General features: G+C 39.4%; 1 protein-coding gene across 1 annotated transcript in view; it reads right to left on the bottom strand.

The window, feature by feature from the left end:
* LOC103271907 (cytosolic carboxypeptidase 4-like) overlaps positions 1-24215 on the bottom strand; it is a 52346-nt gene extending 28131 nt beyond the window's left edge. Inside the window, exons 1-9 of the mRNA XM_008069410.1 lie at positions 24024-24215; positions 15828-15993; positions 14479-14546; positions 9891-10007; positions 7945-8525; positions 6011-6094; positions 5701-5787; positions 2825-2973; positions 1497-1584 (exon numbers count right to left, since the gene is read on the bottom strand). Of these exons, the coding sequence (XP_008067601.1) occupies positions 1497-1584; positions 2825-2973; positions 5701-5787; positions 6011-6094; positions 7945-8525; positions 9891-10007; positions 14479-14546; positions 15828-15993; positions 24024-24050 (1367 nt within the window). The 5' untranslated portion in view covers positions 24051-24215. The remainder of the gene's footprint in view (positions 1-1496; positions 1585-2824; positions 2974-5700; positions 5788-6010; positions 6095-7944; positions 8526-9890; positions 10008-14478; positions 14547-15827; positions 15994-24023) is intronic.
* Positions 24216-25965: the final 1750 nt, after the last annotated feature.

The raw sequence follows: 25965 nt of genomic DNA, 5'->3' as shown, positions 1-25965 counted from the left end.
TTTCCTTAGGCCAAGGCTGTGCTTTTGGATGTGTAACTTCTTCCTTCTTTCTCCTTTTGGCAGACACTTGGTTCCCTTGAGCCCTCTCCCTATTCCCCAATCCAAACATCCTCTAGGAAGAGCTATATCCCACTGGGACATTTATTGAGGGTAACTGTTTTCAGAAAACCTTAAGTCATTCTTGACACACAAAGGTCCAAACTTAGATTTCTTTTTTTTTTCCTGCAGTTGAGGACTCTATCACTTTGAGGTGATTTTAAATCTAAATCTCTTTGAACCATATAATAGGTCCTGAGAGCCTTGAGATAGGTAGGCCAGAGAGTAATTGCCATTTAGGTGGATGAAAAAGCAACGAAGTTGTAATATCTTGTGATTCTTCCAAGGAATATAAAAAATACTATTCAGACTCATATCCTAATACATCAAAAACTGAAGACTTCCAACTCTTTTATTTCAGACTGTTGGTCTGCCCTGCTCTGTGTTTTGTAGACTGTCATTATCTCGATGGTGATTTTTGCCTTTGTATCTGATACAGCAACAAGATTCTTGACCTTTCCTATCTATCAATACTCCTATTCTCATAGTCCCAAAAGCCAAGAGTCATAAGGGCACATGCTCTATTTACTTTTGATAATGAATAACTATCCCAAACTCTAGAATGTTTAATAATAGGTTTTTTAGGGATCTTGTAATTTCAGAAAGAGATAAGACTTACTTTATCTAAGAAAATAGGTACTGACCTATCAATTTTTTTAAAGATGTGGGGTACAATTCAGAGTTAGGTACATAAGTGGTCATCATATAAGAAGCTAGCTATTGAGTAATAATTAATTATATATATTCTACCTCTTCTAACAATTCCTTTCCTTTTCTTTTATTATAAATTTGAATATCCATCTAAAACAATTCATAGGTCTAGATTCTACTTCTCTCATCAAAATATATAGATAATTTAAATTTCTTTACAACTTTGCAGGATAAATTGTTTAAACTGGCTACTCCTTTTTTTCTCCAAAATTATCTTGCTGTGGAGGAAGAGTAACTTTAGTGTATTTCTCATATATTCACTCATATGTACTCTGGAAAACTGAAGCACAGGGTAGGATAGGAATAGGACAGAACATCTAGATGACCCATCTAAGTCCAGTGGAAGGAGATAAAAACCAAGGCTTGATGTACTACTCACAGGTTGAGTTTGTACAACTTCTAATATCTAACAACAAGATCCAGAAAAGTTAATGTACTTGAATGAAGATAATCCATCTTTCAGCAAATGAAAAGATATTTCTTGGGGTCTATTGTGGGTACCAAGGAACATGTTTATACCTCTGAAAGGTGGGACATTTGCCACTAGGACCGAGTGACAAGAAGTTTAGCAGGTAAGCACAATTTGCTGCTGTTTATAAGATCAATCTGGATCAATAAGATCAATCTGGAAAAGCAGGAAACTAAGAGGGAATGGCAGAAAAAAGATAGCTAACAACATTCTAACTTACTTGTAGTAACAGATTTCGTAGCCTGTCCGTATCCAGGTAGGTCTGCCAAGAAGAGCCTCCTTCACGGAATACAGGGTTGGCTGCATTCCTGCACAGAATAGAAGCCAGAATTAATCCATGAGGGAAAGAGAAAAGGGAAAGAGGTCTGTGATGGCTTGAATAACGGTTCCCAAAGATATTAAGGTCTTCATCCTGGAAACTGTGAATGCTAACTGTATATGTCTAAAGAAACTCTGCAGATGTGATCAAGTTAAGGATCTTGAGATGGGGAGATTATTCTGTTGAGCCTTAAATGCAATCACAAATGTCCTTCATGAGAAGGAGGTTGAGGGACATTTGGCTATAGAAGAGGCACAATGAGGCTGAAGCAGAGAAATCTGAAGATGCTACACTGCTGGCTTTGAAGATGCAAGAAAGGGCCATGAAACAAGAAATGTAAGGAATGTTATTCAGAAGCTGGAAAAGGAAGGGATATGTGTTTTCCTCTAGCACCTCCCAAAGGAACGTGGCCCTGCCAACATCTTCACTTTAGCCCAGTGAAGTTGATTTGAACTTCTGAACTCCCAAACTGTAAAATAATAAATACATCTTGTTTTAAACCACCAAGTTTGTGACAATTTGTTGCAACAGCCAAAGTGAATACAAGAGTCAAGATTCATATTTCTCTTTCTACATCCAGAAGAATCTGCTTAGTCACTACAAAACAGAGGCGGTATTCTGTACTTGGACCTAGATACTTCGGAATATGTATTCCTAATTCAAAGCCACCTAGCAAATTAGTATATGATCTAGCAGGAATATACAGAATTTCTCATTCCCAGAAATATTCTAAATAAATATAGGCTGCTGGTCAGTCTTTGCCTCTTGAACATCTCCTCTAAAATGGCCACACATATTCAGGAAAAGTCAAATTTTTCCAGAGTTTTGTGAGAGTGTAAATCAGTGTTGCCCAATTGGATTTTGATATTCTTCTGCCTTGTGGCAAGCAGGTCAAAGCATTTGCTCCTGTGAGATTTAGGATATGGAGAGAAGAAATAAATAAGAGTACTCACCAACCACAAAAAATTTTAGGTGGAGCAATGGAACCAGGAAGTAGTGGATGTTATGCATGCTCCTAACATTCTATGGCAGAGTGAGGACCCCAGTTTCCCCTCCATGGCTGCAGTGTGCCAGTCAGGGCCACTGCCTTGACACACCTGGCAACCGGTATGTTAGCCCAACTTCAAATCCTCTGGGAACCCAAGCAGGGCTCTGGTTATAATCCACAGTCAAGAAGTGATATCACTCTGAGGATTCTCCAGAAAGCCCCAGTGCCGTCCAGAACTCACCATAGTTAAACTGGCTGTTGGGTTTCTCACAGTTGATGATGTTGAAGCGGTAAGGGATGGTTGCCTGCATACCGCTCACCTTGAAGAAGAACCACTGCTGGTGCTGGGTGCTGTTCACATCCGCATTGACTAACAAGTCGTATTCAAACCTGCAGAGTCAAAAAGTAAGATTGGAAGGTTACCTGGAAAGTCTTTGAAATAATTCAGACACTGAGAATCTACATGTCTCAGGTTCTGGATTATAAATCTAAGACTCAGGATCTTAGTTAGCTGGTAAATTGCAGTTATTATACTTATCTCATGATAGTGGGCATGGGCTTTGCAGATTCCTGGGGATGGGGTGGTTTCTTAGTTTTAGAATAGTTTGATATACAATTGTAGCATAATTTTTTTAGAAATTATTATATATATAGTTGTATTTATTTATGGGAGGCATGTGAGCTTTTGATACAAGTATACAATGTGTAATACTCGAGTCAGGGTAATAGGGAAAGCCATCAACCCAAGCATTTATTATTTCTTTGTGTTAGGAACATTCCAATTCCACTTTTTTAGTTATCTTGAAATATTAGCATCTTTTGATTATATTATAATGAAGCTTTTATCCAGCTTAAAAAAAAATGCAAGTGTGCTATATCCCAGAGAAAATTCAGTTACATCTGGTTTGGATATGTCATTTCTATGTGATGCTAGACATTACTTTTGAAGCCTCAGTTTCTGCATATAAAAAATGGAAATAGTGTCTAAACTTGCAGTGTGGCTTGTAAAAATTAAATAGTATAATAAATGTAAATCTTGCAGCAAAGCAGCAAACACAAATTAGCCTGGGCCAACAATGCATGGATTATTTCATTTTCATTGAGATATAACTTCCATGCAGTAGAGAGCACAATGAACATATTTACATTTGGGTGCACCTGTGTGATCACTATCCAGATACGGGACATTTCCAGTACCCCAGGAGCCTCCCATGCAGCCCTTCAGTCACTATGTATCCAAAGGTAATGATTTTTCTGATTTATAGCAACAGAATCAGCATTGGAGTTTTGACTTAAATATTATCATCAGAATATTTCATTCTCAAACATATTATTGTTCTAACCTCTTAGTATTCTCTTTGAGTAGTTCTTCTCAAAAGGACAATGTTTTGCCCCAATCCATTTATACTCTCCCACTCTGGTTTACTTTGTATAGCTTTGAATAGTGAGATTTAAGAAAGATTAGAGCTTGGTATAAGACATACGATAGAACTATCTGATGGAATCCACCTCTCGCACTGTCACTGTAAGCACCACACTCTAACCACCTGGCTCACCATGCAAAGAATAAAGGGTGACCCATTGAATGTCATGGCTAAGAACAATTCTTAGAACAAGAATTGCTAAGAACAAGTCTATGACCCTCTAATTTCCTGTCACTCCTACAGTACTGTCTCCAAAAAGTGATCATAAAAATCTCTTATCTGTAAGTAGGCTTCTTTACTGTCATCTGATACTGTTACCCTGACCACAACTGATTAGTTTAGGATTCCACACTCCATTCAAAGGCAGATATATAGATAAAGAGACCCGAACCAGGCCAGGTCTGGCTTGCAAATCCTAGACTGATAATTTTCCCACTAGGAGATGCCTAGCCAGATCTTCTCTCCTGGTTCCTTTGAACATGATATCTGGAGAAAAGGAATAGTAAAAGTAGGAGTCATAGGAAAAAGTAGAAACTGAGCAGACAACAGAAAGAGAAGAAGGTTACAGAGAAGTCTTGACATGATAGTCTTTCCCTTCCTTAGGCTAAGTAGCTCAATTGTCTCTGTTTTATATGTTAAGCTTCCTTGAAATATTTCATGTACAAAAAAAGACTACCTTTTACCTCCTTGCAAAAGAGAAACTTCAAAAATGATTCTTCAGGTAGATATGAGCTACACTGAGTTCTGAACCCTAATCATGGTAAATATACATCCCTGAGTAAGAGCTTACATGGATTGAGTACTTACCATGTGCCAAGAACTATTCTAAGAGCTTTATGCATATTATCAAACTCTCATAAAACCCCTAGATTTCCTAGGGTACAGTTATTATCCTCGCCTTATGAGTGAGGAAATAAAGTCACAGAATTGGTTAGAAAACTTGCTCAATCTCCTGGATGGAAAGAGGAAAATGTGGTTTCAGAAGTTCATACATAGAAGATAGATTCTATATCTTGCCTTTGGTGTATGGGAATTATAGTCTACACTGCTATAGTAGAAAGAATTATAATAGAATGAGAACAGCAGTCTCTTCTGCTACTGAAAAAGAATTAAAACTCATTTGTGTTTTATTTCCCTATTTTTAGTTTGTGCAGCCCTGGACATTCTTTGCCTATGAAATCCTCTTCGATGAAGACCTCATCTGTAGCTTCTGCCAGAGAGGGATGGTATTCGGGAGCCTATGGTTTTTACCCCATAAATACACAGGTATGGGAGCTACAGACATGGAGAGGTACAGAAATAACAGTGCCATGTACCCTTCCATGTCCACAGAACCAACCTTGGCATTGATCAAAAGTATAGATATTTCCATTAAAATGCTCTCACACTCACATACGGACCCATCATTTGGAATATAAGGTACATTCACAACAGTTCACCTTCAATTACAGTTCACTTTGTTATATCAGCTAGTGAGCTTCCTAGTAGTATGCTGGTAAGTTTTTAACAACTGACTCCTGAGAGGAAAAACCCTCATTTGTAGTGGTTGCTAATTTTTGTGGAATTACTTCCAACATGGCTGATTTCAAGCTACCAGTGTGAGAATACTGAACAGAGGGCAATTGGAAAGAAATTATTATAACTTGCTCTCATGAGCTTCCAGGAGCTACCCCCTGTGGCTTTCCTTACTTACTCACGCACTTGAATGACTTTCCGAAGATTTCCTGACTCAAACTTGGAGAAAAACTGTAAGCAATTGGAAGCAGTATCTTGCAAAGGCCTGTAATGGAGTAGAGAACATGAGAACATATGCATTACTATTATTCTTAAAAGCAGTTTGACATTTCTTAAAGATAAGTTTTCTCTTACAGATCTTTAACCTGAATCTTCATCAAGCTATTTTTAGGAGTAGAAATTAATTGCTAACATGAACCATTCCTATTCTCATGCCATCAGCAGAATTCTCCACGCCCCACATTCCATGGATACACAAGACCACCTACCAAGGCTCATCTAAACTGAAGACAACTTTATTTATAACATCCCTTGGCTGGATAAGCCTCCGGATATCCTCTAATATCTTGATCCTGAAAAGGAAAATTGAAAACATTATAAGGATTGGCCTTTACTCCCTACCCCACTCATCCTATTGTCACTTGGCAAGGGCTTTAGGGGCCATGAGAGAAATATGAAAGCAAAAAGAAGTTTAATAATGCCCCAACCTTAAGCTCAAAGGGTGCGAACAGCAGTGCCCTCCTTTCTTCTCTTCTTTATCAAGAAATAAAACTACACTGAAAGTATGAACGTAGGAAAGAGTGATGATAGATTTCAGTAGTGGATTCTTGACTTGAAGAAAAGTTTTGTCAAGAGGATTTGGGGTAGGGGACCTTGGAACTTTTCTGGCTGTGTGAATAAGAGGGTTCTTTGCACTGAGACAGTTTTGAGAGAGATATTAGGACTATTAACTGTTCTCATCCTCAACGATTGAGAGCCTCCAATAAGCCTTTGTATCCTTGTACTATTTATATTCTTTGAGTTCTGTCTACTTCCAGAAGGCTGAAGCCAACCTTCTGTCCGAGAAACATCAATATCTGCGAGTTTAAGTAAGAGAAAGAAAGAAAGCTTAGGTTTTCCAGATTACCTTCTTGAATTTCTTGAATTTCATTGGAATGAGATGGGAGAAGGATAAGGGATCGTGGACACGAGGTCTGGACTCAAATGAAAGATGCTCTATGCAGTGGTAAGATGGGGCTAGACCACCCCCTGTGATATACTTCTCAAAAACTAGGGCATGGCAGATAATGTACAGAAGGTAGGGTTGGAGTTATCAGCCAGGAGCCCAATGGATACAATTCCTGAGATTCATCATCAAGAGAACAATTTACCACAGCAACCTGGATGGAATTAAAGTTTATAATACTGAGTGATCTCTCACAGAAACAAAGATCTGAGTACCACATGTTCTCACTCATAAGTGGACCTTGAACAACTACTGTAATACTATAAGAAAAGGATTGACAGTGGCGGGAAACTACTGGGGGGGCAGGGAAGGGCAGGGAGGTGGGATTAACGGTAGTCAATATCGGTCTGGAGAAAGGGGGGGCATACCTCTTCAACAAGGGTACCTGCACAATGAATATTTGTATACCTAACCCTTAACTGTACCCCACAATTTAAAAATAAAAAATTTAAATAATTAAAAAAAGAGAGAGAACAATTTACTGATGAAATGAAAAGTAAGTTAATAAAACATTCTGGTCTGTACATTTTGTTCCTTTGTCTTGGTATATGCATAAACATTTTGTTTCAAGGAAAATAATGTTTTCCTTGGCTTAGCAGTTTTCATTTCAATCTTATTATGCTGAGCCAAAGGTAAAGGCCCCTTTCCTGCATTCTGGTACTAACTCATCACCCAGTATTTCTGCCCTGGTGAATGTCATCCCCTCCCCAGTGATGCAGCAAAATTATACTCCAAACCAAGCCAGGGTCTCTACAAGCCTGAGGCTGTGGAATGAAGGCACACCACCTCCTCTCTAATAGCAAGAGATTCCATGCCAATTATCAGGTAACAAGAAAATAGGTCTCAATCAGTTCTAGATTTTTCTGAAAGTCTTCCTTTGAGGAAAGATTCCAGTATTTGCAGAAACTAAATGTTCTTTTCCTAGTGTAGTGGTTTGCAGTGGATATAGAGTAAGGAGTTTAAATAGGATAATACAAGGAATTCAACACCTCATTCAAAAATGTTCTTGTAGGAGGGTAAGTTTGCGTGTTTCATAAAAGTTTTCCAATGGGCTTTAACTTGCTCCTGACTAATGCTCACTTGCCTGACTAATGCTCACTTGCCTATAAATAGCAGAATTAGCTGCACAAACCATCTCACCTATAAAACTATTACAGAAGAGAAAAAATATAGCTCCCAAATCAGTAGCCCCATCACCTTTGGACTCCATATTTGCGTTCCAACATGGGCTGATCAGAGAGAGGAGAACAGTGTCCCCAGAGGTCAGGAAATGCCATCATCTTGAAGTCTACTACAGATTTGGTTCTTCTGGCGTTGGCCATATAAATATAGGGATCATGGAAAGGGATATGCTTGAGATGTGTCTGCAGAAGCTTCTCTATTACCTCAACAGTTTCTTTAGGTCTAGTAGAATTGGAACTGGAGGTACTCATCCTTATGCAGAAAATCGCATCTATGTCACAAGCATCCTTTTTTAGGAAAGCCTGAAGGTCAGGGATTTCATTTCCAGAAGAATCTTTCCCAAGACCATTCGATTGTACATTTTGATATGGATTCACTGCAGGCCTTTTTTTGGAGGCTAAATGCACTGTGGACCTCCCCATCTTCACCATGCTCAGAAGGGAAGTCTGGACGGTGTCTTCTTTTTCTTGCCCCCAGGAATTTTGGTCCTTATTCAAGGGATGCTTCTTTGGGATGGCAGCAGTTGGAATGTGGTAGCGATTGACATACTGAGTCTCTTCAAAATTCAGATTATCTCCAAATTTGGATTCTAGTTCCTTCAGGTTTAAAGTGGAAAAGAATGGTTAGCGTTTCCTCCCAGACAGAGAATACAGTTTGACCCCTGCCCTTACTCTTTGGGCACAGAGCTAAGCGTAAATTTGGATACATTTTCCACTAGCCTTCAAAAGTCAAATAAATGGCAAAATCAGAGGAATCAGAATCACATTTGAAGGGGCTTTTGATGGGAAAATATAACTCTAAACCGTACATGAATATCTTCTGCAACACCCTAACTAAATTATAATCTGGTTTAAAAACCTTATTTATTGGGCCTCGTTTCCACCAAGGAAGTGCCTTTCATTTGAGGATAATTCTAATTATTTTTTAAAATTCTTCCTGACACCAAACCAAACTTTACTTCCATGAAACTATTACCACTGATCTTCTGCTTTTTGAAGTAAAATAGATTATATTAACTCCCATCTGTACACATGACTTAGTTTACAATTTTGGAAGTAGCCAAATTTATGATTTATTAAGAGTCATAAGAAAATAACGGAGATCAAAAAACAGGTCTAAAATATTGATGGCAACAAAAGCAATAACAGCAACTAGGCACTGGACTATAGGTCTAAGGTCTAAGGTCTAAGGTTAGACTTACAGGTCTAAGGTTCCCAATTTGTTTTTACTAACAACAACAAAAAAGCCTGGATTCAGGATAGCCACCTTCAAAAAGCCATCTAGAACAATCCACTTTGGCTTGAGAACAATTAAATCATCATGAATTTTTATTTGCTTTTTCAGTGCATGTGGGTAGGGCACTTTGTCCAATAGGTAGTGATGTGTACCTTCATTCTAGAGTTATGAATGGCTTAAGGTCGGGAAAACTTTCTGAGGTGATATCATTGTTGTGAGACCATCATGGAGTGAACTTATACAAACCTTGATGTTATAGCCTACTACACATCTAGGCTATATGGTATAGCTTACAGCTACCAGGCTCCAAACTTGTACAGCATGTTACTGTATTGAATACTGTAGGCAATTGTAACAGAATTTGTGTATTTAAACATACTGAAACATAAAAAGGTACAGTACAAATATGGTATTATAATCTTATGGGACCACAATGGTGTATGCAGTCAGTCATCAATGGAAACACTGATGTAGTTATGTAGCTCATGACTATATGCTTATCCTAGGTGTAGGGTGTCAGATTATAGAAACCCTACATGAATTCTAGCTTGGCAACTCCTTTCACATTTTTGCTTAGCATTTTACTTTTCTCCCAGAAAGATCCCATAAGCAGATTGCTAATGATGAGCAATGCTTTCCATCTGGACACCTCAGTTTGACCTCCCAGGTTATGCAAAGAACCCATCATGCATCACAAGGGAGCAAAACCATGGCATATGTCCCACCTCAAAGCTACAAGAAAGTTCAAGACACATCGCCTCATATTGCACCAGTTCCTCTTCAGGTCGATCAAGGCCAGGCTTGGAATTCAGCTTGTCCATGTCTGTTTCTAAGTCATCATCCTACAATGGAATAGTCATAGGACAGATTACAATCAAGAAATCTACCCAGAGATGCATCAAGACATTATGTGCTTCTTCAGATCTTAGGACACACTTTCTATGTCTCCAAATTATAGTACTAACCTACCCAGTAAAGAATTTACTTTTTTTATTTTATATTTTTAAAATAAAAAAAGAAGATATACAACTTATCTCAGTATTTATATTAATATTTATTAGTCTTCATCAGAAATTAATAATATTTTATATAAAAGGAGATGAACTGTATAACTGTTTAAGCACAATATAAAAGAAATTATCATCACTCTCATCAACATCATTGTAATTATTGTCTCTATCTACCTTGGCCACTTAGGTCCACCAATCTTTCTACAAATACTTAATAAGTACCTGCCATAAGAGAAGGAAAACAGTAAATAAATTAAAAAGTAACTAAATATTGATACCTATTATAGTTGATTTAAAATCTTCTAAAAAGAAAGTAAACAAATGCATAAGGTAATTTCCATCAGTGATAAATGTCCTGGAAATGATGAAAGGAGAGATGTAACTGTGACTGAGGAATGGGAAGTTGTTTAGATTGGGGGATTTAAGATGGGCTCATAGGAGGTAACATTTTAACTGACACCTAAATATCAAAAAGAACCAATTATGCAAAGACATAGAAAGGAATTACTGGCAGAGGGCTACATTTCTTTACAGAAAGAAGGTGGCCAAAGCGCAGAGAATAAGAAGATAGCAGAAGATGAGATGTGAGAAGCAGGTAGGAGAAAAATTATGTCAATCCTTATGAGACCTGAGGAGGACTTGGCATCTTCTTGCTATAATTTTATCACTTTATACATTTAAAAGTTTACCAAATCATCACCAGTCTTTTCTTCATTGGGTTGAATAATCCCAGACACCTTATTTTTTCTTCTAGATAAACATTTCAAAATAATACCATGACAATAGTGACTCTTCTCTAAACACTTGTGTGTTTTCCAAGGGCTATAGGATCTTACAAAGAAAAGACATCAGGAATTAACCATTCTAGTTTCCTAATCTTTCCATGTCCTAGATCAAGTTTCCCTAATAAAATAGGAGAGAAGAAATATATCATATATTTTGGAAGCATATATGGTTGATTAAGGAAAAATCTGGCAGTCCTGAAAGCTTAAATCAAATAAGTATGGAAAATAAATGCTTATATTCCTGATCCATGGAAAAAAGAAAACACAATATTCCAACCATCTTTCACAATTTTCCTCTAAATTTCAAATTAAAACAAAGGTAATTCTCATGAGTTTCATTTAATGATATTTTCAGGTATAGTACATACCATTCCCAACTCCATAGCCACCACTCTTGTCCTATCCAGATTCATCTATCAGCTCCTGCTTGCTTCCAGTCCCTCTACTATAGCCTCAGTCATAGTCTAGGGTAGCACCAATGGAAACACAACTTGGCACACCATTAGGAAAAGTGTCCTCACCAGCCAGTAAGATTGTGCTCCACGTGGTGTGTCTAGAGTGAGGAAAGTCATGCAACCCAGGTGCTGCAACCTAATTTATTTATGAAACTAAGTGACCCACTTAGCATTAAAGCGGGGGTTACTAAACTACAGCAGCCCACTGCTTGTTTTTGTCAATAAAGTTTCACTGGAACAGAGCCATGCCTATTCATTTATGTATGTCAATGGTTGCTTTCTCAGTACAACAGCCAAGTTGAATAGTTGTGACAGAGACCATTTCTGGTCTTCAAAATTCTGGAGCTTGATCTCTGAATCTTCAGGCACTCATCCAGGTTCTCAACTCCTTTTTGCATTTCCTATAAATACCATTTATACTTATCTAGAGGTGGACCCGCTTTCTGTATCCTCACCCAACCCAGACAATCCTCCAAGATCTAGGATTCTGGTAGTCAGTCTAATCCAGAGGATGCTTTCTAGCTCTTCCTCCTGAGATTGAACCTTTTGTATGTTGTCTCTTCCCAGCTTCAGACTTGAGTTCGCCACTCCTTTTAAGACGGTGATTTGAGTTGTAGTAAGGAGAGTCCCCAAGTTCACTAGACTGTGAGTCCTTTGAGGATAAAAATTATGTTTTATTCACTTTTGCTCCTATTATGACCCTCAAGAATTTAACATGCTGCATGTGGATCACACCCAAGAAAGTATATGAAAGAAATGTTTTTAAAAATGTTTAAAGGAAAGGAAGTAAGGGAGGGAGGAAGGGATATCTGGAATTCATTCTGCTTATCCCCCCCTCTTCATCGGAATTTGTCCAAGCCTAATCCTTGTGCACATGAAGAAAAAAGCACAGCCAACATCGTGTCTGTATTTGTTGTGACTTTTTCTTTTCTTATGCCGATCTTGACGGTTCTCAATTAAAGCACAGCACCTGACTTTCTACTCTCACGACCCTTTACAGATGAAAGCTTCTTTTCATCATTCTTCCTAAGAGGCCGGTCCCAACTATTAGCTAAGACTTTCAAATAGGACAGCCAAATAAGTTAAAGATCTAGGTCCAACCTGTGACAAAAAATAAAATATGCCTGCTTCTTGTTCACATTTCTGGCAGCAAATGCTGCTGAGGTAACCCGGGTAAAACCAGTTTTCTGGAGCCCCAGTTCCTTTGTCTTGCCATTCTCCAGAATCAAACCCTGACTCTGATGCCCCTCTATTTCTCTACACCTCATGCCTATACTCTGACTTCTCATCTTCTTGCCCTGACGTGAAGTCTTTTGACGAATAGTTTGCGGGTCCTAACCAATTTGTCTTGTGCTTTTTTTCCAGTTGGGTCTGCTTCTTTGTTTAAGCTCCACTTCACTCCACCCCGCCATCCTCTGCAGAGCTGAAAGCTGAAAGGCCTCCCTAGGTACTTTCCATGCTGTGTGAAGTCAGGCACTGTCGTGTACCTCCCCCCACCCCCATCAGATACATGAGACCACTGACACTCTGCATCAGACATTCAGTTATCAAAGAGCAAGCGAGAGGGGAGGGGAAAGTGGCATTGATGAATGACTGCAGCAGCACTGTATTATTCAAATAATTCAGCAAGTACTCCATAGGCCCGTACCGCCAAGCCACAGCAAAGAACCAATTTGCTACTGATGACTTCAGAAACGATTCTATTTATCAACAAAACCCAGCGAACACCAGACTGTCAATAGCAGTCTAAAGCTACAGATGTAGCTAAGAAGTAGTTCCCATATGTCTGCTACTACCGTCAGCAAGGTGAATGATTATACAACAGAGAACTCAAAAGTCTATTTCTCTTTAGACAGATAGAAAGGAAGGAAAGAAGAAAGTAAAGGAGGAGGTGGAAGAAGGAGAGGAAGGAGAAGGAAGAAAGGAAGGGAAAGGGGGGAAGAAAATTGATTTTTTAAAATTCAAGTTTAACCTCCAGAAAATCATAAAAGGGAGTGTTTACTTTTGGGTCTTATAGATGACAAAATTAAGAAACTAGAGCTGAAGAGACTTGTTCAAGTCCACCAACAGAAATGGAGACAGAATTAGAACTCACGGACAAATTATTATTCTAAAGCAATGGTCCTCAAATGGGGGCAATTTTGGCAATTCTTAGAGACATTTTTGGTGTAGGCCTGGGGGGCAACATTGTAGGTACTACTAATATCTAAAGGGTAGAATTCAGGGATGCTGCTGAACATACTACAATGCTCAGGACAGCTACCCACAACCAATATCCCGTCTAAATGCCAATAGTGCCAAGGTTTAGAAACCCTATTGTAGAAGAGCAGTCAGTAAACTATGTCCCACTGCTTGTTTTTGTAAATAAAGTTTTACTGCAACACAGCCATGCCCACGTGTTTACATGTTGTCTATAACTGCTTTTGTGCTACAACAGCAAAGTTGAGTGGTTGTGGCAAAGACGGTATGGTGCACAAAGCCTAAAATTATTACTATCTGACCCTTTACAGAAAGTTTGTTGACCTTGGTTCTATAGGATAGGGCATCAAGGGATAGGAACCAAGAAGCACCTCTTCCTTGCTGGCCAGATTGTATATCTTGCAAGTTAAGGGAGAATAATTCACACAGACTCTGAAGTAAATGGAATTGTACAATGCATCAGCCCTATGCAGAAAGGGTAGACAAGAAGAGTGACTTATAAAGAAAGGTGATAGGCACTAGAACGTTTCCTGGAAAATCTTCCTATGGCTTCATTTATACTTATTAAATATACAAACTCTAAGCATTAAAAATCTACCTAAGATTCACACTAATTGAGTATTAGTGTCTTAATAATGAACAACCTCTGACTTCACAATGAGACATTTTACCCGACCTACTGAGATAAAAATGACAACTTGGAAATCAATAACAGTAGCTGTCATTTATTGAACATCACTATCACTGAGTGGCAGTACTAAGTCCTTAAAATTGACACTAGGCTTAGGCAAACACAGAAAGTGATGTTTTTCTTTGTATGATGTGAATGTAGAGATCATTAGAAGCAAGGGTGGAGGTACCTACTTCCTCTTTCACATCTTCAGAATCTGAGTCTCTGTCCACTTCTTCATCGCCATCATCTTCAAAATCTTCTGGATGGGGAAAAAGAGGTGAAGTAAGTGAGATTTCCCCTTTGCCTAGGACTTAGACTCTCACCCACAGGGTTAGTTTTTCTTCCTCTCTGAAATAAGGGGCCCATTATTAAATGGGCAATATTCCATCCATATTCCTTATTGGTATATGTAAATGGTGTGTACATAGGCATGTGGGGGAACTAAGTCATGAAGTCTATACAGCTGTCACAAAACGTGTGCAAAATAAAATGACACATGAATATTACTCTAGATTTTACTACCCAAGTTAGAGGTATTTATGCAATTAACATTGCCAATGTGCCAGGCTCAGTGGCTCAGCCTGTAATCCCATGGCTTGGGAGGCTGAGGTGAGTGGATTGCCTGAGCCCACAGGTTCGAGACCCGCCTGGGCAATTTGGCGAGACCTCATCTCTACAAAAATCAAAAATTAGCCAGGCATAGTAGCGCGCGCCTGTAGTTCCAGCTACTTGGAAGGCTGAGGTGGAAGGATTGCGGGAGCCCAGCAGGTCGAGGCTGTGGTGGCTGGGAGTGGCCACCGCACTCCAGTCTGGGTGACAGAGTGAGACTCCAACTCAAAAAAAAAAAAAAAAAAATTGCCAATGTTTAGAGAACACCTACATACAAAAGTTGATGTAACTTAAATATCACTGTGATTGATTGAGACCCTAATCTTTAGATTAAGGAAGCTATTTAATACAAAAGTCCATAGAAAGCATTCCATGCCATTGTGACAAAATTATGCCTACAGAAAATTTGTTCCATGGTAGGAAGACAGGGTTGAAAAGCACAAGATTATTTTGACAGTAAGATCTGAAGATTAAATAATCATTCTTTCAAAATATTCCAATATGACTAGATGACTAGCGGGTGGTTATAAGTAGAAAGAGTTTTATTTCAGTTTCATCCTTACAACAAATTAATTCCACAACCAGTCAGTACAGTGGAGAGACACAATCACAGGATTGTGAATAGTCTTTTTTAGTTGAAATGACTGTACAGGCATTTGATCGTTATGAGGCAAAGTGGCAACAATTAATAATTAAGAACAAAATAAGTGAGCTTAGTATTTGCTCATTCTGTTTATGAAAAAGGCTTTTTCATCTCTCTCTCTCTCTTTCTCTCTCTCTCTCTCTCTCTCTCTCTCTCTCTCTCATTAGCTTATTAGACAATCATGGTCTACCTGTAAAGCAGTTAATTCTGTTTTCACCCACATTCCTTGTAAATATCGCCAAAATGTAAAAACTTGTCTTAAAGGTCATAATTACCCACTTATTTTACCTCCAGTTAGTCCACATGGAGGTTGAGAATTGATGTTCCCAGGGACCAGGAAGGTAGAAGCACTGCTGGCTGTGACCAAGGGAAGTGGACTCTTAGGGTAGCACTGCCTCAGGATCTGAAACCCCACAGAGATAACAGGCTCCATGCTCTTGTCATCCAGGCAGCTCTGAGCAAAGGAGAGATTATATCAGATGCTGACATCTGGGGACAGCCTCCTTGCTGTAACAGTATTTCAGGTAATAAATTATACACAGCCTAAATGGACAAACAGCAAACAGCCTTAATGTACAATAGTGAATTTGAACATTCCAATGTGTTCAAACACAATGTGTTCAAATTAGAATTTTGTCTAGTATAAAATCTGCATTTCATTTCTAGCACATTTCATGTTATTGGAATGAGTTTTGTCTGAATATAGACTTGAAATTATTTCAAGGGCTACTATGCCTAAGGCAAGACATTGTCCAGTATTGCTGGGGGAGAAGAAGAGATAAGTGTCTTCTTTCAGTCATCCATGTGTCACTGTGAATTATTGCCTAAGTTAGGGAATGAGTAGCTGAATTGATGGAAGTATCACTTTTCTCTTTCGGCTATCTTCTGAAGGAAAAAACATAAAAGAAAAAGATAAAATATGAAATCAGAAGAAAAGACTAAGTGAATCCCAAGTACCTAAATTAAATTACATGCCTCTTCTCAAAGCCCACAGTGTTGTTCCCTCTTGGTACCTTCCCAAAGCAAAGAAAAATTGGGTTTGCAGATGTAACATTTTGATACTGATGAAACATGACAATACCCTTCTTTTCAGACACTGTGAAAAATGTAAGAACAAGTTCACTAAATTGAGAGAAAGAGAATTGGGTGTAGTTCAGTATCTCTTTGACAAAAACACAATCATTTTCTCCAATATCTTAGTAAATGTTTTGTTTTCTGACTTGCTACAGGAAGTTGACTAGTATGAGCCTCCAGTTTGATATTCCTAAAGGGTGCAGCAAGCTCAGAGGCCAACAAGTCATAGCAGCAGAGATGGTAGTTGCTAGAACAGGGCAGTGTGAATGTTTGCAGTGCTGTCATGCTATGGTACCTCCAGCCCCACATTACTGTTAGTTCCACATGAAATAACATGGTTAAAAAAAATTAATAAAAAGTTATCTATGAATTGAAGCCACCTAAGTGATTTCAAAATATAAATAAGCCAACTTAAAAAAAAACAGAGATTTCTTGATACAATCAAGAATGCTGTCCTTCTTTTAACATGCTCAAATGGTACCAATCAGGTATCTTGAATCAACAGCCTCAGAACACACAGCAGAAAACACTCTCAATGGGAAATGAATTAGTTAAGGCTATTTCATCCTTTGGTCTGGTCAAATAGCCTCAAGTGTTTAGTGAAAACTATTAGTACTGGAAGAAAGAAAAAAAAACAGATTGTGAAGGAGGAAGAGGGAAGATAAGGTAAAAGGCTGTCAGGGATAATGCTCTGAGCTCCAACCTTAGTAGAAATAGAGCCAAGTCCAAGCCAGGAAACTCAGTCAAAAATGCCAAAGATATAGAATCCAGGTAAGCCTGTGGTTAGCTTTGATGATAATAAAAACACTCGTGTTCTTTACTTTGATGGGATGGTACAAGTGAAAAGTGAGTGGAAGGATGAAGTCAAGTCCCAGTGTCTAAAAGTTTGGGTCACACTATGAGCTGAATTTGAGAGATATAGGGGATATTAAACTCTATGAAACCAAGGCATTAGGAATAACGCAGTATTTGATGTCTACTATACTCTAGGGAAAATATTATAAAGTTGATCATTGATTTCAAGGTAACAGATATTCTCAGATCCAATTGTTAACATTTCTCTCATGCTAATAGATAGTTTCTGTGCAGGGCCGGGGCTAGGTAAGCTAAATGAACTGTCCAGGATGTAAAACTTAAGGAGGCACTTGTTTTCAGGTTCCTGCAAGTGCATGGTTGGCACTTGTGCTGTGTATCATAAAATGACAAGACTCCAAGGAATGGGATCCTTGTAGACAAATGCCTCAGAATTGAGAGCAAAGATGAGATTTTAGGCTCCCTTTTACAAACACTCAAAATAATATATCTGCTACTTGGAAGGGATGATGAAATATGAGAGTACTTAAAACATTCAATGCTTTGTCACCATTAACAACTTTGGATTAGCTTTTGGATAATAAATATCCTACTTCCATGATTCACAGGCAAGGTAGAGTAATAGCAAACTGTTCAAGTCCTGAAGTCGGACTATCCGAATTCAAATCCTGGGTTGAAGATTACAAACTGAATAACCCATGCAAGTTAATACACCTATCTGCATTGCAGTGTCCTCATCTGTAAAGTGGAGATAATAAAGGAATCTCTCTCATAAGGTTTATATGAATTGAATGCATTAAATCAGACAAAGTGCCTAAAGGTAAAACTCAGGGTTAGCTAGTGAATGTCAGAAGACATCGTTAGGTTCATAAAATCTTCTAAGAGTCTGCAAGTAGATCCTAAGTCATTGCTATTCAATGCAGAGTCCTAGTAATAATACCCATGATGACAAAGCAAGACATTTTGGTGGATTTCAACTAAAACTCTGGAGTCCTGGATTTAAGCTCCAGCTCTGCTTCTGAATAGCCAGGGTCATCATCATCTCCCACCTGAGTTCCTACAAATACTCTAACTCCTCCCCTAACAGTCCTTCTTTCCCCTTGTGCCCTCTAATAATCTCCTCTCCAAATAGCAGCCATTAAAAGCATAAATCATTTTAATGGATATAGAGTTTCGGTTTTTCAAAATGAAAAGAGTTCCGGAGATAGATGGGTGGTAGTGACAGCTGTACAACTGTATACTTAACACCACTGAGCTCTACACTTAAAAACAGTTAAGATGGTGAATTTTGTTATCTGTATTTCACTACGATTAATTTTAAAATTTTCAAAAATGAAAGGCATTTATCATATCAGGTCACTCCCCACTTCAAACTTGATAGAAATAAAATTTGAATGTCTTTTCTTTTTTTTTTTGAGTTGGAGTCTCACTCTGTCGCCCAGACTGGAGTGCAGTGGCCGCTCCCAACCACCACAGCCTCGACCTACTTGGCTTCGGCGATCCTTCCACCTCAGCCTCCCAAGTAGCCGGAATTACAGGAACGCGCTACCATGCCTGGCTGATTTTGCTTTTATTTATTGTAGAGATGAGGTCTCGCTGCCAGGCGGGTCTTGAACCCACGGGCTCAGGCAATCCACTCACCTCAGCCTCCCAAAGGCACGAGATTACAGGCTGAGCCACCGAGCCCTGCTTTGAATGTCTTTTCATAACCTAGAAAGCTCTTTGTGATCTAGCCATCCTCATCTCTAAGTCATGCCTTTCCCCCTCTTTGTGCCTGCTTAAAATTTCATGAAAATCAAACCTAAATTCCTTATTATGATTCAAGAAGCTCTAAATGTTTTGCCTCTCTCTATGTCCCCAACTCCATCTCATGCTCACCTCACTTCTCACCCCACACCCTTTCTGAAGGTCTTTGTATTTGCTTTTTTCCTCTTTTCCTGGAACTCCCATCTCCAGACCTTCACATCACCAATTCTTTGTTATCATTCAGGTCTCAAGTGAGAAAGCTGCTTTTCACCCCTAACCTGGTATAGCCCCTCTCTTCTTCTCTCTCTCCAGTGACTCTCTGAACACAGATGGGCACATTCTAAGGCCCAGAGCAAATGTGGTATTGCTTCAATTTAGGAATGTCTTCAATGATAACACCCTTGGTTTGGGACCTTCTGGTTTATCCTTCTCCGGGTCTTTCCTTCTGCCTGACTCTCCAAAATATCTTAGTTTTCCCACATTTCTACAGTTCTTCTCTCTCCATCTACCTCTTGACCACCTCCTCGTGCTTCCATGAATAGTGCACAAACAAAGCATTTTTCTAAGGCTGTTCAAGATGCTCTCCTAACCTGGCTCAAATATGACTGCTTTCTTGGAGCTTTCTCTGGTCAGTCAAGATCAAGCATGGTTCTCTTTCAGTTTTGCTACTATACCCCACTCACTGCTATACTGCTATTCTTTATATCCTACTTATCCTTATAGGATGATAAATATCCTGAGGAGAATGGGTCCTCTATCACCTTCATCTTTGAACCCCCCATGTAGCCTAGCCCCAATATCTTTCACAAAGAAGGAGTTCAGAGAAAAATTACTGAATAAATAGTAAATTATCTCCTTCCAATTGACCTCCATGGTATCTAGCTTCTGAGTCCAAGTTGGTAATGTTGTCTTAGGATTTAGTCCTCCTTTCCATAGACCTACAATGCCATGGTCATTGGTCTTGTTGGACAGGGTTATTGGTCTTGATGAATCAGGCTTGGCTTGCTATGCTTTTCAAGCAAGTGGTGGTAACACTGAGTTTTTAAGACTTTATTAACTGCTTATTCTAATGGTTCTCAAAGTGAGGTGCCCAAACCAGTAGCATCAGCATCTCCTGAGAATTTGTTAGAAATGCTGAATCTTGTGTCTCACCTCAGACCAACTGAATTAGAAACTTTTAAGGTAGTGTCTAGCAATTTGTGTTTTAACAATTTCTCTAGGCAATTCCAATGCATGTTCAAGTTTGAAAATCACCAATTTAACAACATTTTTAGACTCTTAAGTTGTAGGTCCCTTTATCTGATTATTTTACATAAGTTTGTTCCTTCTGTGATTGCCTATTTCTCTGAATTGATGACTATCTCATACTGTTTCAGGGCATGCTTGTGGGAATTTTTTTAACTTTAAATTCAAACTGTCATCCTCCCTCCTTCCTTGTGCAAAACTCCAAGATTCTGGTACATTACATTTCATAGCACTCTTGCTGTATTATGAGCAATAAGCCTTTGAACTTTTAAGGGGTGTTTAGAGGATAGGTTCAGGAATGTTGACCCAGGAAACAAAGAGGTGGGCTCACCAACAGAGAGAAAATGCAAGCAGTGGCCTCAGCAGAGAGGCCACAAGAACAATATCACGGGCAAAGGCTGTGGGAAGGACTCACAAAAAATTATTTTTCAGTCAAAAGACTGAATGAGACAGCATAGATATAATTACATCATAAATATCAATAAAAATAGTATAGGACAGTGGTTTTCAAAGTGTGATCCTCTAACCAGCAGTAACAGCATCCTATAGGAAGCTACCAGAAAAGAAAATTTTCAGGCTCCACTTCATACCTGCTGAATAAGAAGTTCTAAGAATGGAGTTCAACAAGTCCTCTGATGCATGTTCAACCTGGGGACCTGCTAATGCAGAGGGCAAAAGCATGGACTCTCAAGTGTGAAGACCAAATTCAAATTCTGGCTTCAGCTTTACCAGCTTTGTGAATCTGGAAAAATTACTCAAGTTTTGTGCCTTGGTTTCTTCATCTGTAAAATGAGGATAATAATAGAGCCTACTTCAAAAGCTTTTTTAAAAGTCTACATAAATTGCTAAGCCAGTCATGGGCCATAGTAAAATTTCCATACAAAGTAACTGCTGTTTTCTTCTTCCTCTCCCCCCACCTCCATTATCATGGTCATCACCATCATTTGTAACAGTAGCAGCAACCACAGCATAACTTGCAAATGGTGACTGAAATATCACCAGATCCGAGGTTCCTAGTTGGCCATTCAGTGACTCACATGCCTCCTCTAGCAGAAGGGAGAGGAGGGGTGATGGCCAGTTCAAACTCAAGCACAGCTGCAAGTGCATCTGTGCTCACAGCACTCATCCCAAGTCTGGGAGGCTACTCAACACTGACTATGATTCTGCCAGGGTAGAGTAATGAGGCATTTGGTTTCTAAGCCAGGACAGCATCTTTCACCTGAAAGGATCATGTTCCAAAAACAAGAGAACATAAAACGTCAGACTTTGCACATAAACTTGATAACATCTCCTCTGGGTGAACACACTATTTAAAAGACAAAAAGCAAGAGGGGGCAGTGATGGCGGTGAGGAATCCAAACCATTGAAGTTGTCATCCATACATTCTACACACCCTTCCAGGTGACAGCCTAGACAAGCCATGGCCTATTTGCTTATCAGTGTCCCACAAGTCCCTCCTGAGCTACTTTGTCAAATAATACCACGAGAGATTATAGCATAGGCCAGAGAAACCTTGCAACAAAATGCAGACCCTGCCTCGAGTCACTTTCTGCTTCCATTCCCAACAGTCATTGAGGCTGGGAACCTGTTGCTAATTTGTTTCATTGAGCAGTTGAGGTCTTCATTATCCTGCTGAGAAACTGTTTCTAAAACCCTGCATATAGGCTCAAAGCTCCTCATATGCCTGGTCTTCACTTGATATTTTCTCCACCATCTTCCTATCATAGATATGTACCTCTGTTATCACCATCTCCTTTTGTTATTACTCTTTTTGTTTTATTAGCACAGAACAGAGAAACAGCCAGTAACACAGAGGGCAGAGGAACTCGATGAAGCACAACAGAGTGGAGAGCTATTAAACATCAGCAATGCAGGAGAGTATTTCACAAGGACTGCAAGAAATCAGAGACTTGGGGAACCACAAGCTAACAAAGCATGAGGAAGCTTGGAAAAATTCAAAGCACTGCTTTATCCCAAGAAACAGAATGTAAAATACAGCTATTTTATGACTGAGGAGCTTTGAAAGCTGTAATGATGGAGAGAAACCCAGAGGTGACAACAGATAGAAAATTAGCAAGGTACAGTGGCTCATGCCTATAACCCCAGCACTTTGGGAGGCCAAGGTGAGAGGACTGCCTGAGCCCATGGGTTCACACGACCAGCCTGGACAACTTGACAAGACCTCATCTCTACAATAAATTAAAAAGTTAGCCGGGCATGGTGGCATGTGCCTGTAGTTCTAGCTACTTGGAAGGCTGAGGCAGAAAGATCACGTGAGCCCAGCAGGTCTAGACTGCGGTGGCCATGAGCATGCCACTGCACTCCAGCCTGGGTGACAGAGTGAGACTCCAACTCAAAAAAGAGAAAAGAAAATTAGATATTGGTTTGTAGCACAGTGTTGTGTTATTTTTTAGAAAAAAGAGACCATCTTAAATGAGAAAAGTCTACAGATATCTTGGTTGGAAAGCAATACTCTTGTTGGCTCTTCATTACCTCGGATGTACTTAGGTAGGAAAAAATTCAGAGAGGAGCAAGAAGGGTGGTGAAGGGAATCCAGAGATCGACTAATAGGAAGAGGAACCATGAGGAACATAATGTGAGTAAAACATGCGGCCTTGGCCTCCGGAGAAGTGGGTGAGCATCTGCTCATTTAAGGAATATCTGGAACACTCATATCACCAATAGAGGGTTTATGCAACTTCAAATTATAGTGTTTAAATCAGCCCTGATCAAATGAAATTAAGGAATCTGTTATTTGAGTTTAAATCCAGGAAACCCTAGACCACGTACTCCACTAGGATGCAGACAAGTAGCAACTCTTGAAGGTGGCATCCCCTTTTACTAGGATGCTCTTCCCCTTAAAGTTGTAATGACCAGCTTCTTCAATAATTCAGGTCTCTGGCCAGATGCTACCTGCTCAGGGAGGACTTGACCTCTTTCAAAAAAACACCTTCTCCCTCCAATAATGGGAATCACCACAGACCTATGTTCTTACTTTACTGATTTCACAAAGCAATACAGAAGTATCTTCCTCACTGGAATCTGTTTATTGGGTGTCTACCTCTTCTGCTAGACTGTTTGCCCCGTAATATCATATTCACCACTGGATCCCAGGGCTAATTTTCCCAGTAACTTCTCATACTCAGAAAGCAGTTAAGTCATGGCAAGTACTCTTCTAAGTACATGACTTTTCTACAGTAACTTATTTAGCTCACACAACAACCCATATTTTATTATTTCCATTAAGAAGAAGAATCTTGAATCCCAGAGAAGTTGGGTGATGGATGTCTTCATAGTTTCACAACTGTAGGCACTAGAGCTGGAATTTGAACCAAGTACTCTAGACTTAGGGTCAACACTCTTAACCACTACATCATCCTGAGCCTCTGGTAGTATGTACACAATAAATATATATTGAATAAATAAATGAATCAATGTATGAGTGAATGAAAGAATGAGGCTTTAAATCCAAAACATCTGCCCATAGAAGGAAACCAGAAATGTATTGACATTTTCCCAGCTCTGTCCAGGATGATTCGTTTAGGAATGCCTTCAGGAATCATTCAGATGCCATTCAGTTGCAGAAGGAAGCCCCATGCTGACTACCTGCATGGTGCTGAAGAGTATCTCCATGCCTTGGGCTGCCAGGAAGGCCTCCCTGCCAGACCGGATGGCAGCAATGTGCTTGAGGCAGACCAGGAAGCCCTGGCGGATCAGCACATAGGTTTTGGCTGTGTCATGGCTGTGCCAGTCCTGATGCAGCCTGAGCAAGCTGGTGGCATAGCCTCTGTTCACCGCCCTGCGGCTGTTAGACTCTGAAACAAAGGGAAAAGGCAACATCAGTCACAGGTTCTCCAAGCCCTACCTGCTTGAGAATGTACCAGTGTATCTCCCACAAGATCCTTATTAATTTTTAAATGAATAATAACTTTTCATATATAATAAATAATAAAAACTTTTCAGTATAGAAAACTGACAGATGTCCCCCTAACCAAGTGATCAAAGTCTACATCACCAGTAATGAGACAAATAGTCATAACGTGCCCCCTGATATGATGCACTGAGAAAGAAAAAGATCACTTCTACAGTATTTCTGCAAAAAATGTATAAGCTAAATCTGATCATGAGGAAAATCAACAAAGCCAAAATGAGGGACGTGCTGCAAAATATCTGACCTCTACTCTTTGAAAATGTTAAGGTCAGGAAAGGGAAAGAAAAAAAAAAGACTGCGGACCTGAGGCTAAAGGAGACAAAAAAGACGTGACAGCTTAGTACAATGTGTATATAATTATAATTAAGATCCTGGGCCAGAAAACAATTGTATTATCTTGCTAAGAAAGACATTAATGGGGCAATTGGTCAAATTTTAATAAGGTCTGTAGAGTAGCTAATAGTTTTGTACCAATGTTTATTTTCAGATTTTATAAACTGTGGTTATGTAAGAGAATATTTTTGTTTAGGAAATTCACAAATGGTGTGAAAGACTGCAGTTTATTCTCAGGAATATGTATATTAGTGTAGGGGAGAGCGAGACAGAGAGAAAGAGAAATTTCTATCAGATTTCCATTATTCTTTTCTGAATCTCAGTAGACCTAGAATATTATCATTTGGGTTGAGGAAACTATCAGGTTAGGTGGGGAAAGAGAAGACTCTGAGTGATGCATATTATCTGAAAGGCTGCCCTGTCTAAAAGATACATTGAGTGCTCTTCCTAACAGAGAACGGAAGCTAGTTTATGGATAATTCTGTTGTCATAAATTTGTTTAATATAGTTGTTGCCTTGGTATGAATTTTTAGGTCTGACTTAAGTTGCCTGAAACCAGTCATGCCCCATCATCTCTGACCTACTGAAGCTTGCCCTCCTCATGTCGTTGAGTGTGATATGGCCCAATTGTTCCTCAACCCTCTGACCCAAAACACGACACATTCCACAATTGTTGGCCATCATAAAACTTGATGGACAGCATCAGAGTCACTAAGAACCCCTCTTTATGCATGACTTCTTTAAACTACCCAACCCACAATCCCACAGAAAGCCTGAGGGATAGTACCATGGAGCTTAATAAATGCCTAATCCCACTGATCCTCTCTCCCCTCACTGGTTGAACTCCCTAGAGCCTCCCAACTCCCCATCAGCCCTTGTAAGCACCCTCTTTTTCTTATGGATCTGTGAGTAGTAATAAAATCCTCCTGTTATTTCACTTGCTTTGCTGTGCTGCCTCCTCGTGACTCACCTGACTGAGACACCCAAACCTAATTTTAACCCTGGCAAGGGCTCTCCCTAGGGAGTGGCTATCTTGGCTTATGGACACTCTCAAGAGAGGTGCCCAGACCAAATTAGAAAGAAATCACAACACAGGGTTTGGCTCAGTTCAGGAATGTAATTCCTCACAGTCCAAGGCCATTCAACAAGAGAATGGACTCTGTGTGGTAGCGAGAAATGAGGCACTAAAAATATTCTGGTATTTGAAGTCCACCCAGCAGGAATTTAGAGTGGGTTTTCTCACATCTGATAGGGAGTTGCAAGAGTGCTTTTAGGGTTCCTTTG

Source organism: Carlito syrichta, unplaced genomic scaffold, assembly GCF_000164805.1.
Source record: "Carlito syrichta isolate Samal-C Ts95f unplaced genomic scaffold, Tarsius_syrichta-2.0.1 Scaffold311996, whole genome shotgun sequence".
Lineage (NCBI taxonomy): Eukaryota > Metazoa > Chordata > Mammalia > Primates > Tarsiidae > Carlito > Carlito syrichta.
Note: the sequence above shows the minus strand (reverse complement) of the source record. Positions and strands in the feature narration are given on the sequence as shown.